Raw genomic sequence first — 16,742 nt, 5'->3', positions numbered from 1 at the left:
TTTTGAGAGAGGCAGAGACAGCATGAACAGGGGAGGGACGGAGATGGAAGAAGAGAGAGAATCTGGCAGTGCAGAGCCTGCAGCGGGGCTTGAACTCATGAACTGTGAGGTCATAACCGGAACCAAAACCAAGAGTCAGACGCTTAACCAACTGAGCCACCCAGGTGCCCTGAAATAAGCTGGTTTTATATTACATTTGATTTTTTTTATTAAATTGTCTAGGGCAATACAGATAGACATATATATGTAAATAATAGATATATGGGAGAAGACATTTGCAAATCATATTTCCAATAAGAGGTTAATATCCAAAATATATAAAAAACATAAGCAATTCAATATCAAAAATGGTAGCTAGACCTATTGCAATGATCAGTGCACAATGTATACAAATGTCAAATTGCTATGTTGTACCCATGAAACTAATAGAATCCTGTACGTCAATTATACGTCAATAAAAAATAATGGTATGTAGGTGACTCCATTCAAATGCATATTGCAATAGATAGTGAAGTGAGAACAAATGATAATATCATGTGATTTTTTAATCCTGTGGGGGTTGTTCAAATATTTTTATTAGAAGAAATATGAGATTATTCACACATTCATAATGTTTTAAATGAACATCTTATATATCACTACCTTGTCAATTTTTCCTCCTAATTTGGATCTCTGTACATTAATTTTACCAAAAAAAGTGTTCTGTTTACACTAGGTAAATAGATTATCTCATAAGAGCAAACAGAAGAAATAGTAACAGAAAGAATAAAAAATTAATTTATAAATATAACGAAATCCAGTGTTATACAGAAGTTATTTTATAAGGTTATAATCAGAATTTGATTACAGGTATTAAGAGCATATGAATTTCTGACAGAAGTCACACTGACAACAGCTGGTAGACTCCCTGGAAGTGTAATCATTCATTTATTCATTGATGCTTCCGTCCATCCATTACCTCAGCACATATTTATTGAATATCCTCCATGTTCCAGGATACAATAATTTAAAGAAGGAGGAGGAGAAGAATGAGAACAAAAACAAGAACAAGGACAAGAAGAAGAAGAGAAGGAGTCGTCTAGTGGGCAACACTGATGAGAAACCAGACACTTTTCATTCACTGGGGTAAGTAAATTAATAGGTTCTGTGGAAACATTATGGAGAAGCACCTTACCCAGATCTGTTTGTGTATTGAAGGAAAAGCATGTAGGTGGCAGCCAGGAGAGAAAGTTCATTTAATTGATACTTTTGAAGTATGAATAATACAGAAAAGAGATGAAAAGTGATGAGAATGAAAAAGATCCAAGTAGAGGGAACAGCATGAGCAAAGCAATGGAGTAAAGAAGCAGCATGGCATGTAGAAGGAACTAAAAAAGTTGCGGAATAACAGCATTAAAACCAAGGCAGTGGTAATAAAAGGCTGGAAAGGCATTCAAGGGCCAATAAAAAGGATCTTGTAGGTCGAAATTTAAAGATTTTAGAACTTATCTTAAGGGGAATGGAAAACCATTTAGTGGTTTTAATCAGGAAAGCAGTAATGATCAGACAAGTGTTTTAGTAAAATCATGCTGACTATAAAAAGCAGAAAATTTATTGGAAAGGATCAATTACAAGATGAGAAATCAGTTAGAAGCCTTACTTGGATCCATAAGATAGATAATAAGAAAAGCGGAAGTGGAAATGAAGAGAAATTTATTGTTCCAAAACACATTTAGGAAACAAAATTAATAGGCCGATGGATACAATACAGGATGGAGAGAGGGTGGAGCTCAAAGGTGGCCACTCCCTCCACGCCCACATTTGGTCTCAAGCGATTGAGTGCACATAGCACTGTTCACTGAGATAGAAAACAAAGGCAAAGAATTAGGTTTACATGCAAAGATGGGAAATGCTATTTTTAACAAATTCGTTTGAGTTATCTAAGTGAATCAAGCCAGTGGACAAGTAACTAAGGTCTGAGATGAGGAGAGACAACAGCACTGGGATTAACCAGCATACAGATCACATTTGAGTTTACAGGCATGGGTGCTGGCAGTGAGTGTGCAAAAAGAAGCCACCTCAGGGACTTCAAGATTTAAAGGACAAATGAGCAGATGTTTCAAAGGGGCAAGAAAAACAACTTCTTCCCACACAGAAAGTAAATCTGATATCCCCATAAAGTTTCTGGCTTAGATCTGAGAGACCTTTGGATAAGGTTCTCCTGACTACCTTAAACTCACATATTTGCTAATCTTTGTTACTTCTCATAGCTATCATCAACTCTCTCTTCCCGTCCCCTCTCCCAACACACACATACTTACAAACACATTTTCTCCTTTCCTGAGTACTTAAGCACTTCTCTGTCAAATCAAAAAGCAGTCTGTTGGGGTGCCTGGGTGGCTCAGTTGGTTAAGCTTCTGACTCTTGATTTTGGCTCAGATCATGATCTCATGGTTCATGAGATCGAGCCCCAAGTTGGCTCCACACTGAGCTTGGGACCTGCTTGGAATTCTCTCTCTCTCCTCTCTCTCCCTGCCCCTCCCCCACTCGTGTGTGTGTGTGTGTGTGTGTGTGTGTGTGTGTATGTGTGTGTGTGTCTGTTGTGTCTGTACATGTGCTTACTTTCTCTCTCAAAATAAATAAATAAACATGTTTTATTATTAAGAGTGTGTTAAGGAGGTCTGTTTACATATTATATAACAAAAATAAATCTTGAATACTTAATATTTAAGGAAAGGGAGATACTCCATCCTGGTAACAATTTCGCAAAGCAGAGACAACTTCCTCCAGTTATTCCTTAGATTTTATTTCAATCATTCCTAAGCCCAATGAATCTTGATGCTCCCCAATAGGCAGGATAGCCAGGATCTCCAGGAGGTGGAAAAGAAGAGATGAAAAAAAGAAATTTCAAGTTTATTGAAATTCCGGAGCTCTTAGTTCCTGCGGGGTATTTCAGGACAAGAATTAAAGGTTTATCACCCTTCGGCAAGGTAATAGGAGGAATGACTCACTGCACCATTCCTTACATCCTGGCATTGATCCTGATGTATTCATTTAAGGAAACTCTATGATCAATTAAAAAAAAAAAAAAATCTCTCTCAGAAAAAAATGGTCTCCATTTTGCCAAAGATAAAGTTTTTATACCAGCTTGAGCCCCAGCAGTTTCAGGATATGAATTTATTCACGTATTTCCTGTTCTTTGGAGAAGGAAATGAAAGTCTATAAATATGAACAGACTTTCCTGGAATATTGAAGTAACACAGCATTGAGTTCTGCTGAATCAGCATTTTTTTTTTTTTAATTTTTTTTTTTTCACCGTTTTTTATTTATTTTTGGGACAGAGAGAGACAGAGCATGAACGCGGGAGGGGCAGAGAGAGAGGGAGACACAGAATGGGAAACAGGCTCCAGGCTCCGAGCCATCAGCCCAGGGCCTGACGCGGGGCTCGAACTCACAGACCGCGAGATCGTGACCTGGCTGAAGTCGGACGCTCAACCGACTGCGCCACCCAGGCGCCCTGAATCAGCATTTTGAACACTCAAGCTGCTGTGGTTCCACTGGACAGCACGTACTGTGAAGTTTCTCCTCCCCTGGTCAGTGGAAAGCAGTAATTTTGGGAATATTCTTTTGGCCCTCTCTGACCTGATGTTCACTACAATAGGAGTTCATCTCTATCCACTCGTAAGTTGAGTGTTAGCCAAGTCATCAGGGACACCCAGCCCAGACAGAACCAGTGGACCCCCATCCAATCTGCAGATCTACTGTCAGTAAGATTGAGTTTCTAATTGAGCCAGACAAGGTCTGGGTGCCTCATGGCCTATGGATGGGCCTCTGTGAAGAAAGCTGCATCCAGTTTTTAATACCTCCAGAGCTGATTATCCTGGACTGAAGCACCCTGATGGGCTTCTGCATCATCACACATTTTACCACATGTAAGAACAGTTTGAAAAAAGTTATGTTTTCTTCATTCATAGTTGGATTTTACATTCCTGAGATGTGAGAACTTTTTAAATTCCACTTATTTCTTCCTTATTTTTTAAAGGTGAAATTGGTGAAGCAAGTTGAAACCTTTGTAGGGCCTCCATAATCTCCCCCCACCCCTTCCCATATGCATTCAAGGCCAGCCAGACATGGAGAGGCTCTAAGAATAGGAAGTTTTTGGGGTGCCAGCATGGCTCAGTCGGTTAGGCATCCAACTCTTGACTTGGGCTCAGGTTATAAGCTCATGGTTTGTAAGTTCGAGCCCTGCACTCTCAGTGCAGAGTCTTCTTGGGATTCTCTCTCTCCTTCTCTCTCTGCCCTTCCCCTGCTCTCTCTCTCTTTCCTTCCCTTTCTCTCTCTCTCTCTCAAACATAAATAAACTTTTAAAAAGATGTTTATCTTTAAAAAAAAGAAAGAAAGTTTTCTGTAGCCTGGATGGGTAAATAAGGCCTCTGGGGTCCCAGAATGAAAATTTTAGTCAAGAGAAGAAGGAACATTAGCCAATAATTTGCTGTATCTGTCCCCGCTCCTTCACCTTTATTAAGGTCTGCCCTAGTTATCAGATACTGGGCTGGTTCCAAGAAGAATGCTCATTGGTGTTCTCTATAACTTTTGTGGCCATCAGAGTTTTGCCAACCTGAGGTGGCTCAGAGAACCCTAGACCTTGGAGAGTCTTCTCATGGCCATGGTACTCTATGTTGCACTGGATCTAGAGACACTATGGCAGCCAGGGGCAGCCCTGCCAGAGAACTTTAAACCAAACCCAGACCCCCACCAATCTCTCTATTCCCACATCCCCCTGCTCTCCATGTAGGAGAGATGGAGAGTAGAAGGAGGTTTGTAGTCCTAGTCAGATTTTTAACAATTAAAAGCCTACCCTATGCAAGGAAAGACAGAGAACTAGCCACTGATGTTTCTGCCCTTCTGGAGGAAAGATATCAAAATTCTGACAAGTTTATCTTAAATTTTTTTTTTTTTTTTTTTTTTTATTTTGGGGACAGAGAGAGACAGAGCATGAACGGGGGAGGGGCAGAGAGAGAGGGAGACACAGAATCAGAAACAGGCTCCAGGCTCCGAGCCATCAGCCCAGAGCCTGACGCGGGGCTCGAACTCACGCACCGCGAGATCGTGACCTGGCTGAAGTCGGACGCTTAACCGACTGCGCCACCCAGGCGCCCCAAGTTTATCTTAATTCAAAAAAGAATTTTAAGACCTGATTCAATTTTAATGGGAGCTAGACTCAAGAACAAAGTATCAGAAACAGAAAAACCAGAGGGCATTAAAAAAGAGCTGGAAATCTCCAATTCTTTGTTTAGATTTAAAATACAGACTTTTAGTAAAGGACTTGGCAAAGGAAGATCCAAACGTTTAGAACAAGTTGACATTACGAGAACTAGTGTGAGGAAGATGCATCAAAATACGTCCAATTTCAAGTAGCTACAAGCAAAACACCCTTCAAAGTACATCAGAAAAGTGAAGAACAACTTCAGACAGCACACACACACACACACACACACAAAATGACACTTTAGATGAAAATTCCCATCTTCAAGTAGGTACAAAACTGCTTTCACAAAAAGCTAAAGAATAGAGTGAGCAAACTTATTAGTCGGGGGGTGGGGAGGTAGAAAAACAAAATGCTACCACAAACAGGACAAATTTTAAATGAATAAGAAAGCCGGATCACTGCCGAAGATGAGAAATCAGCCTGCTGTTCATAAAGAAGACAACGTAGATGGTGGAACCTTGAAAAGGGATGTACAAATATATCAGAAAATGGAAACTTCCAAGATGACTCTAAAGGAGTTTTGAAGAAACTGACTGATGTTGCTGAGCTAGTTACGGCAGGCTGAAGCGGGGTCAGGCCAATTGACTTTTGCTGGCCTTAGCTGGGTTTATGTTAAAAATTATTTAAAAACTCTTGAAGAACACTAAACCAAATGTAGACTAAAGTAACCACAGGTGATACAACAACTGATGCACTGGAAGACTGTTGGTCTCTGAATGAGAAAGCTTCACTACAACCAGTTAGAAAGGGACAGACTGAAGCATCTGAGGCAACTTTCTTTCCTCCTAAACTGCACGGAGGAAAAAAAAAAAAAAAGAAAAGAAATGAATTTTCACCAAGTATTTGAGAGACAGAGGGAATTCACTTTATAAAGGCAGTGAAGAATTCTTCCAAAGTAGATGAAACAATTAGCCCGTGAAGAGCTGGACATTTCTAAAACATTTTTGAGAAAGAGCTTAAGACATTTCAAAAAGTAACCTTACATCCCTGTTCCCAAGGGGGCATTTGGAAGAGTGCAAAGGGACCACCAAGGAACACAATGAATGAATACACCCCCACAAAAGGAGGAGTACCATGTAATCATGCTACAGGATCCAGGATGCAATTCTCCCAGGGAAAAGACTACAGAGGCAACATTCCCCCCATGAGGCCACCCCCATCTTTAACACAGTGCATCCTCCAAAGAAGCTTTTCATTCTACCCTTCTAGCTTAACGGGAGACATGATACCCTAGGAGAAGCACCAAATAGTGGGTGCTACGAAAGCAGCAACAAGTTGGCAATGAGTCACCTAGAAAAAAACTAGTCCTGCTGAAAACTTTTGCTGAAGGCCAGCCCCTTTGCAATACTTCACTCAGGGCATTCCCCACACTGTTTTAACTTCTTTAGAAAGGAACGTTGCTATAATGACTTCCACCTGAAAGATATGAAGCCTAGGCACAAGAAAGCTAAGCAATTTGCCTGAGATCATAACCAAAGTAGTGCCAGGTCCTGGCAACTAAATGTAAGCATCCAGTTATGGAAAAACCCTCCAACCATCCTGCTCTCCTAAAAATAATCTATGCAAAGAAAAGCAAAATTATTTTATCTTTTGAAGCCGAGAATGTTTTGAGGTCTAGTGCCATTAGCTCAGCATTTAAGACTTCAATATTTAAAAGATAACAATTGTGTCAAGGCCTACTGGTATCTCTTTGAAAGCATTGTTCTTCCAATTAATTTTGTTAAGATTTGAGAATTTTTGTTTCAAAAATGTGTTTTGGTAGAGAAAATCCACAAGGTTTTAGTTACTTACAAAGTGGTCCATGGATCAAAGACCTTTGAAAGCCAACATCTAGCCTTGATTAATACTTCTACATGCGGATAGTCAGTAAACTGGAAATACCAATGCAAAGAGGTTATTTATTAGATGAAAAGCAGCCCTTCCCCGCCACCCTTCTCTCTCTCTCTCTCTCTCTCTCTCTCTCTCTCTCTCTCTGTCACACACACACACACACACACAAAGACAGACTCTTGGTGATTGGTATCATGTACAGAACTTTGAAATCTATTACGAAACAAACATTCCCAAATTTCAAAAAAGTAGTCAATAGGGACACTTGACACTCTAACGATTTGACAAAATTCTGTGTGCAGAAATTAAAATCCCGAGAAGAAATGCCAGGAAATAAATTTTTAGCTTTAACTCTGTACTTTATAGATGATATAGTACCTATGTAACTTATTTTATAAGAAGGTATTTATAATCACCTCTCTCCCTTGAGATTCCGTGTAGCCCATCATTACAGAAGGGAGCATCCCCTAGAAATAATCCCCTAATGTAGACTTCATGCAATTGGTCCTTTAACCTATAGGCCTAATAACTACACAAACCTATTAGAGATATTTCGATACATTTCAGAATTTTTATTTTGGGGGACAAAACAATAACATTGTGATGCTCCTGATGCTGGTTTTCACAGAGAATCTAGTTGCTTTAGTAAGAAAGGGTTTTCAAACTTATTAGGCCCCACCTGCTTTTGAAATATGACATACTCCATCCCATGGATGAATTGAAGGCAGAACCATGGAAGGGCACTATCTGGAATTATCAACTCAAAGATTGGTGAAACTACTAACTCCTCTATGACACATTCAAGTATTAGGCTCAACTCTGATTCACTCATGACAAAAACACTAACTTTCACTCTTACCAGCTTCTGGGTATGCAAATTACATTCTAAGAAAGACATTAATCATGATTTTTAAATCTCAGAGCATATTAGGGGTGAAGAAAAGTACAGAATCTTGTCGGGTTGTGTGTTCATTCTGTTAAAAGACTGTTTTACCAACTAAAGTTAAATGAAACCCTGCTCTTCTGAAAGAAAGAAAAGTAAGGAAAGGAGAGTGGGGGGTGGGGGGAGGCAGGTATCAAACTTCCTCAAAAACTGGCAACAATTACAGTGCTAAGACTTTTCATTTTTTCCAATTACTCATCACACCCTTTGCCACATAGCATTTAACTTATAAGTGTTTTTTTTCCCTTTCTTTTAAACTTACCACCGATTTACGATTTTGTGAGGTAAGCAACAGGTTTACACCTTTTACAAATTTAATAATTAAGATATCTTGTTGACTGAAAAAAAACAAACATGGAGTAATACACAGAACTATTCTTCTGTGGTTTTTTTAAAGCATTTCTCTTATTTCTTAAATTTCTAAAGCCTAAGTATGAAAGTTTTTATGTATAAATGTTTAGCTAATAATAATTAACAATTCTTATTATTAATAGCATACAGCGGTGGTGTTGCATCCACACGACTCCTGAAACAGAATGCTACGGGCACCAGTGACAGTCACAACAAAGTTTATTACAATGAGAGGCAAGGCGGACCGATCGGGACCAACACTCTTGATAAGAGTGGGGCCCCGAACAGCCGGGGGACAGAGTTTTTATAACCGATCACATCGTTTTGTCATCACCTGGGAACAGAACAAAGAAACAGGTTCCAGATGAGTTAGAAACAGTTGCCTAATGAGGTGTTTACTTTAGACTTTCTGCCTCTAAGTTGCAACCAGTGGATCTCCTTGACCCTGCCTCTGATGCTCTTTTCTTTGAACTTTTGTTGCCTTAATTGATGAAGCCTAATTTACAAGGGTATGAGGCACAGTTTACCAGAGCAAAGCAAGGCTGTTATCTCTTAACCTTCAGTGTCAACACAAAGCTGTTATTTTTCAAGCTAAGCATTAGCTCTACACTACAATTTAACCCTTACAGTGGGGAGGGGGCAGAATTGTAGCAGGGAAGACTCTTGCTTTCCAAATTCTACTTTTGATATCACTAGAAACTTGTGTTTTTTTGTTTGCCTTCTTCTGTAATTTTTTTTTTTAATACAAAAAGTTCTAAAACCACACTGAGAACCTCTACCACGAATGTGTTCAGAGAACCTCTCCAGTAGAGGGCATGGTAGATTCAACATTGAAAATGTATATTCTCAAGCAAAACAAACAGTGGTTTTGCTGTGCAGTCTTTACAACCTATTGCATTGTTTCTCTCTCCACCACAGAATGGAAAATATGTGTCATCTTAATATTGAGCAATCCCTTTTACCTAAATGCCACTTGCAACAACAACAAAAAACAACAAAGGGAAGTCATCAAACATTGTAGCTTTTGTTTGGCTACAATGTCTGCTGCCTTTATAAAAGACATTAACATGGCAGCTTTTTGACTGAAGAGTTTCTCAGCCTGCAGTAGGTATTGCCTTAACTCTTAAAATTACCTAGACATACAGAAATGATAAATCAACATGCATTCGGATTTATCAATTGACCTCATAATTCTCAGGAAAAAAATAATTTGCTGCTACTTAGCATCAGTTGTCAATCTGAAATGGTTTATGAAAAAAGTGAATAAATACCAGAAACATCTAGAATAGTCTACATTTAGACCAATTGCTTACATGGATACATATATATGCACTTTTGTGAATATATTGAGATGATTTAATTTCCCTGGCTTGGAGATCTCTAGAAAAGTTTAAATGGAAAACTGTTTACTTTCCTTATTTATTATCCAGAGAGAAATTATTAAGTATCTGTCATGAGCTCCAGACGTTACAAATCTCTGGGACATTATTTTGAAACTTTAATAGTAATTACACATTTATAACCTAATTAACTCTGAGTTAATCCTTCAATGATTTTTCTACCTTGAATGGCTATGCTTCCAGATATTTCCTTTTTCACACAGATGCAAATTAATAATACCAAACTTGTGTACTTTAGAATTTACAAAGGCCCATCACAAGAGTCAGGTAACATCTAAAGAGATTGGCAAGAAAGATACATTACTCTTAACACAAATGAGAAACTGGGGCTCAAGGAGGTGTGATGAGACAGTCCCAACAGTTACTTAGCATTTATTGGTTAAGCTGAGACTCTAATTAGGTCTCCAGACACAAGTCCAGCTCTGTCTCCTTGCTGCCTCTTTGTCAGAACTCTTGGCCATTCCACTATGAATGAATTCTACCATCCAAGGTTCTAAGTGAATGATGTATTAAGGTTCAGAGTGGCAAGAAAAAGCCAATGCCTATTTATTACACGTATTTAATAAATAAGCATTGAATCATCAGAAAGTGAAAATAGATGGAAATAGATGGAAAGTTCTTTTAGAGATAAAGAGTGCATGCATGAAAAACATAACGTTCTTACATTTCACAAACCTGCTTTAAAGTACTTATTACTAAAATCTAAATGATTTTCCTTTCCATAATCAAGTACCTAGCTGTTCTCTTTGGTAATCATTGCAGATTTTACCCTACAAGCCAAACTTGTTGTTCCAACTTCTGGCAACTCACATTCAGAAGTTTAAACCAGTTCCAATTTTCTTTTAGCAGTGCTAACGCAAAGTTTCGAGAATATCTGTAGCCTAATCAATGCATTGCTGTTAATCTTATTATCTACTTAGATGCTTAATTGGGGAACCATTTGAATATTCCATTGCACAGTGCTAATGTTACCTGAAGTCAAATAATTTTGTTGAGGTTATCTATTTGTCCTTCCCAATCAAAACATTTAAAGCCGGCTACGGTAGAGGTGATTTTTGAAGAATTAACAAATTACACTTATTAAACTACTAACGTCTCCTCCTCCTCTCTACCCCCCCTCAACCCCCCCCCCCCCCGCACCTTGCAAGTTATTAAGTGTTCTGGTAAATTCTAAGCAATCAGGAATGACTCATGAGGAAATCCTGCATCCTTGCACTCTGAAAGTACAACGATTCTGGCGCATTACAGCTGCGAGGTCTCGGTGTTTCCCTCTATCGCATCATAAAGCGATCTGTGATTTCTGCTCTGGGAGAAGCAGCCAAGGACTCCGGAGAAATAGCTCGCAACCCCATGGACAGATACGATCCCAATCACGTTATCTTTTGGTGATCAAAAGTGCACACCCAGTAAAAAAAAAAAAAAAAAAAAAAAAAAAAAAACTGTCGTCTGAGAAAGTCACTTTCTCCTGTTCCTTCCCTGTTTTGTTGTTCATTGCCAAAAGTGTTCAAGACGCCCCGGCAAGCTGCAGAGTAGGTCACACCACCTGCCCCTCGAATCGTCACTGTTCTTCCATCGTTTCCTCCCCCCAAACTAAACGGAGTCGCAGACAGGAATAGGTGAGGGTCTCCCACGGCCTCAGTTTACAAACCAAGAAATGAGGCGAAAACAACCTTAATTCGAAATAAGGCTATTGCACTCTGGTTCGCAACAAGCAACTTTCCCTGCCAGCCAGGGAATCCTCGCTCCCGAACGCGGCCAGGAGCAGGCTGGCGGCGGGGAGGGGAGAAGACGGCGAGCGCCCCCGCCGGGCCCGCAGCCAACTTTGGCTCCCTGCCGTCGCCGGGGGCCGCCACCGCAAGACGAAGGTCGCTGCGAAAGGTCTTTGATCCCACACCAAACCCCGCAAGCCGCCGCGTCTGGCCCGAGTGCGCACGAAGCCAGGGCCGCAGACGTCAGCAGGCCTCGCTTCGAGACCCTTCGCGGGCCACCGGGCCTGCCACAGGCCGGGGCTGCCCCCGCCCCCTGCCCGTCTGCAACCGGCCAATCGGTGCCCGCTGAAGGCGGGACCGGAGGCGTGAGGCCCCGCCCCCTCGCCTCACCTCCTATAACCGCGGCGGCGCCCGCCCGGCCTCACACAGCGGCGGCCCCAGCAGGAGGAGGAGAATGCGAAGTGCCATGTTCCTGGCTGTCCAGCACGACTGCGGATCCATGGACAAGAGCGCAGGCAACAGCCCCAAGAGCGAGGAGAAGAGGGGGAAAATGAAGCGGACCCTGTGAGTACGGCTTTCTTCTCTCTCCCACCACCCGCTGCGGACCTAGCTCTGCGGGTCTGCTGCAAACGCGACACATACGGGCTCGGTTTTGACATAGGCAACTATGAAACCTTTGCCTCTGCAGGAAAAAAATATTTGTTTTTCCATATATATGTATGGGAAAGGTCAATTTGCTAAGTAAGGTTAAATCTGTGTGTTATGTGCCGATTTTGTGACGTGAGCGAAGGACTCTCGGGTAGTTTAGCAACTGAAAAAAATATTCTTGATACGGAGACAATGGTAGATGCGCCTAAGAAATTGCGAGCTGGCTTTTTGTCCCCTGAATTTAAAATAACATCAGACAATCCTGCAGCTGAAGCGCATCCCCAGCATTGGTACCTTGCGTTGTATGTTTTGATCAGCTTGTGGGATGGAGATATTTCGGCTGGTTCTGAATATTTTCGTTTTAAAATCATTTTTGTTTTTTAAAATTAAACGGCATATCATTCAGGAACGTCGGTGGAGCATGCATCATCTGCTTAAAATGAGTGCTATGGTGGGAGTAGGGGGCTCAGTCTCTCTCTCTTTGTCTCTCTGTCTCTCTCTCTCTCTCTCACACACACACACACACACACACACACACACACACACTTCACTGCGTCTAGTGTGGTCCAGAGCCTCCTGCTCCAAGGGTAGGAGGGAAATCAGTACCCGCTGGCTCCAGGCAGTTTCATCAAGTGTGAAATGTCTCAGAATTGTAATTAAGGCTGCAGAAAAACTACTGCCTTTTTGGGCCAGAAATAGCGTCTGCCATTTGAAGTATGCAAACTAAATTCATTTAAATACCCTAGTAATTTTAGGTAGTTTTATCCTCAGTTATAAAAGTAGTATTTATGTTCAAATGCATGAATGAAAGTAATTGTGTTCAGTGCATAGGTGCTAGGTTTAAATGTTAAATGAGTAAGACCGACTTGAAGAGGTCTTATTTTGTCTTATATTTAGTTGGTCTCTACTGAGTGACTTTATTTGGTAAAAATGCCTTCAGCTGCAGGAGCAATTTCAAATGTTAGGTTTGTTTGTTTGTTTGTTTGTTTTTTTAAGATTAAAAGATTGGAAGACCCGTTTGAGCTACTTCTTGCAAAATTCATCCTCTCCTGGGAAGCCCAAAAATGGCAAGAAAAGCAAACAGCAAACCTTCATCAAGTAAGTTGAAAGTCTTATACTTGCCAATGTGAATAGCGAGCTGCTGAACTGGACAGGGGAAGTGTGAAGTGCACAAGCTGATGCAAACCTTCTTTTGCAGGCCTTCCCCTGAGGAAGCACAACTGTGGTCGGAAGCATTTGATGAGCTGCTAGCCAGTAAATGTAAGTTAACCTGTTGAATTTGATCTACTTCAAGTATCACAAGAGCCTAGAAAGGTGCTCACATGACAGAAGAGCAGATTGCCCAAGGGGAATTCAACGTTACAATCACTAGTACTCTAAGGCCTATCCTTCTCCTTTATTTCTATTGAACCATGGGCAAGTGTGGTTTATTCACTTTACATAAATCAGCCTAGATTGTACTGGCAGTGGCTCTTCCTTAAGGTTGAATCAGCGTTTCCATTGCATGCAATGTTACCAGGAGGTTTAGTTCCCAGAGAATTTATGGCTCCCCTATAAATATTTACATTAACAGCAAAGTTATTTATATTCCTGTAGCAGTGTGCCAACTTAAGCATTTTGCCTACTAGAAATTTAGCTTTTAAAGATCTAAATTCTGAGGATTAGAGGCTGGAATGAAATCTAGAAAATTGCTATCATCCAGAAATAATAAAATATGGGCGGGGCGGGGGGGAATGGTAGTTCTGGGAAACAAAATAGAAGAGATTAATTGGTCACTCAATTCACATTCTGTGTGCTTTCTTCTCTGCCCCCCCCCCCCCAGATGGTCTTGCTGCATTCAGGGCTTTTTTAAAATCTGAATTTTGTGAAGAAAATATTGAATTCTGGCTGGCCTGTGAAGACTTCAAAAAAACCAAGTCACCCCAAAAGCTGTCCTCAAAAGCAAGAAAAATATATACTGATTTCATAGAAAAAGAAGCTCCAAAAGAGGTAAAGGGGAAAAAAGTTCTTCATTTCAGAGTATTTTGAACATTCTTAGCACCGAAACAGAAGACATAAAATTTAATTAAGGGGTGGGGGGAGTAAAAATGTTTTTCACTTAATTCTTGTTTTCAGTTAGGTGAATTTAATTTCTTCAATGACTTGGCTAGTGAGGCTAATCACACATTATAGCTTTTCCTTTTTGTTTTCAAATATTAAATCGGTATCAATCTATAACTCTGAATATGGATTAAACCACTTTTTTTTTAAATTTCAGATAAACATAGACTTTCAAACCAAAACTCTGATTGCCCAAAATATACAAGAGGCTACAAGTGGCTGCTTTACAACTGCCCAGAAAAGGGTCTACAGCTTGATGGAGAACAACTCTTATCCTCGTTTCTTGGAGTCGGAATTCTACCAGGACTTGTGTAAAAAGCCACAGATCACCACAGAGTCCCATACTACATGAGCTGAAAAAGGGAGCACAAAAGTGGAGGACGTTTCATTTTTTTCCTAAGGGGACAGGCTGTGACCTGCCAAAAAGACTGACCTTGAATTTAGCCTGGGTGTTCAGGAAACATCACTCAGAACTATTGATTCAGAGTTAGATAGTGAATCAGGAAGCTGGTAACTGTCTAGGAGAAGCTTGTATTCTGACGGCTTCCATAGCCATGTCAGGAACACAGGGAGAAAGTGGTCTAAATGTGGTGTGTCTCACACTGGAAAGAGGCATGTGAGACTAAAAGTTCTCATAAAAGGTATGATACGATACTGCTGGTCCAAGAGCGTTTAAAATCAATAGATCTGGGATTATGTGGCCTTAGCTAGCTGGCTGTATATCTTTCCCTAAATCAGTCCATGTTACCACATAGTGGTTTTAGTTTTAGTTATTTACAAGTAAGTAATATTAAAATGTTTACTGTGTGCAAGGGTGTTGAAGTTCTTATGACTACAGATCATCAGTACTGTTATCTCATATAACACTAAAACTGAAATGGTCTATGTTTGAATTGTTAAAAGGTGTGTGTAATAGAATGACTGTTGCTGTGTAGAAAACTACATTGTCCATTTTGAGTGCCAAAAATTGTCCTGAAGGCAGCTAAACTTTGACGTGGTCTTTGAATACTTTTAATAAATTAATTTTGATAATTAATGTCATTGAATATTTGGCTCAGATGTAAGAGTTTTGTTTTTTGTTTTTTGTTTTTGTAGTTGGGGGGTTGGTTAAATTGGAAAAATGGCAGATACAAGGGACACTTCTTTCCAGTAAAGAGAGAGAGAGAGATCATAGGTGATGTGCCTGTTCAATGAGAATTGGCAGTGCTCAGAAATGAGAAGTGATAGGAGTATGTCTTCCCTGCAATTATCTCTTTTTTTAAACCTAATAAGCAGTATGTGGACCAAGAAAAGTCAGACCACCTCCTCAGAACCACCCTGGGATCAAACTTTCTAATATAATCTTGTAAAAAAAAAATAAAGCTTCTTGCTAACAAAAGGCATGACCTTAAAGCCCTTCATGGGTATCTAGTAAAGGCCAGCTAAGTATCAAAAGTGAAATAATGTAATGGACACAAAACACCAGAATTATTCACATAACTCAGCTTCTCAAGTGAAAAAAAGAATCCAAAGAAGGTGAATATAGGCCCGCCTTTTTTATTTCCCTTGGTTCTGAGTGCCCCCCCACAGGGTACTGGCATGAACTTCCAAGATGCATGCCTGCAATTGCTCACTTCCATGATTGATACAAAATCAAGACCTTCCTGATTCACTTGCCTTCATCTGGCCAGTAAAGAATCTGGTTAGGTTACTTTGTCAATGATGAAGGCAAGCACACTTTTGTTTCTTAAACTTAATCAAATGGTTATTTAAAAAAGTAATACACTTCTGTAGGCTTTTCTTCCAACCTACTTGATCACAGCCTTAATTCTGGGAAGGTGTGAGAGCCCTCATCTTAGATTTGCAAAACCTGAGCTGAAGTAATAATTTCTCATAGCTTCATGACCTTGGGAGTCCTCATCTTCCCTGGTTCCTCAATTTATACCTTCCTGTCTTTCCCACTGCCTGTGAGGTAGTAAGGGGCTTTAGAAATTGTAAAGTACCTAAAAAAGCATCCTGATTTGCCAAAAGAAACATTGACATGCCCCCCCCACCCATAGTTTAAATTAAATATGGTTTTCATGGTGTTTGCACTGATTTTCATTTTAGCCAAAGTTTCTGGTACCAGCAGGCATTAGCTCCATGAAAGACTACCTCGTCCACTCCTTCATCACCAGCAGCCAGGATAACACATAATAGGTACTCTGTAAATAGTTGTTGAATAAATGAATGTGAAGGGTCATTGAAAGAGACATTTCTTAAGCAAATAAATATGTCATATCTGCACAAGCCTTTATTTGGAAAGGTTTTGGCCAACAGAGAAACTCAGCAGTCATGCCATATATTCAACTTGTCACCAAGTCCTATTTATTTTACCTCAAATATAGTTCTAGCCTGCTTTCCATGGCCACCCTGATCAAAGATGCCAACACCTGATGCCTGCACGACTGTGATGGTCTCAACTCCCCTCATTCTTACCCATACCCCCACGTGTCCCCTGCTTTTAAACTCTGGGAATTTTTTTCAAAACATAA

The 16,742-nt window shown here is 40.3% G+C and overlaps 1 protein-coding gene and 1 long non-coding RNA gene across 2 annotated transcripts; one reads left to right on the top strand and one right to left on the bottom strand.

Annotated features, from left to right (window-relative positions):
• The first annotated feature begins 11,888 nt into the window (after positions 1-11,888).
• Positions 11,889-15,275, top strand: RGS2 (regulator of G protein signaling 2). The gene is made up of 5 exons (XM_058700251.1): positions 11,889-12,045; positions 13,126-13,227; positions 13,328-13,389; positions 13,952-14,118; positions 14,387-15,275. The coding sequence occupies exons 1-5, from the start codon at positions 11,936-11,938 to the stop codon at positions 14,579-14,581; spliced, it is 636 nt and encodes a 211-aa protein (XP_058556234.1). The 5' UTR covers positions 11,889-11,935; the 3' UTR covers positions 14,582-15,275.
• On the bottom strand, positions 12,198-13,126 carry LOC131495369 (uncharacterized). Its single transcript, XR_009253918.1, has 2 exons — positions 12,668-13,126; positions 12,198-12,636 (listed from the first exon to the last, which is right to left on the bottom strand). It is a non-coding gene; the product is annotated as an uncharacterized LOC131495369 (long non-coding RNA).
• Positions 15,276-16,742: the final 1,467 nt, after the last annotated feature.

This window comes from Neofelis nebulosa, chromosome 15 (genome assembly GCF_028018385.1).
Source record: "Neofelis nebulosa isolate mNeoNeb1 chromosome 15, mNeoNeb1.pri, whole genome shotgun sequence".
Lineage (NCBI taxonomy): Eukaryota > Metazoa > Chordata > Mammalia > Carnivora > Felidae > Neofelis > Neofelis nebulosa.
This window is presented reverse-complemented; position numbering and strand designations above follow the sequence as displayed.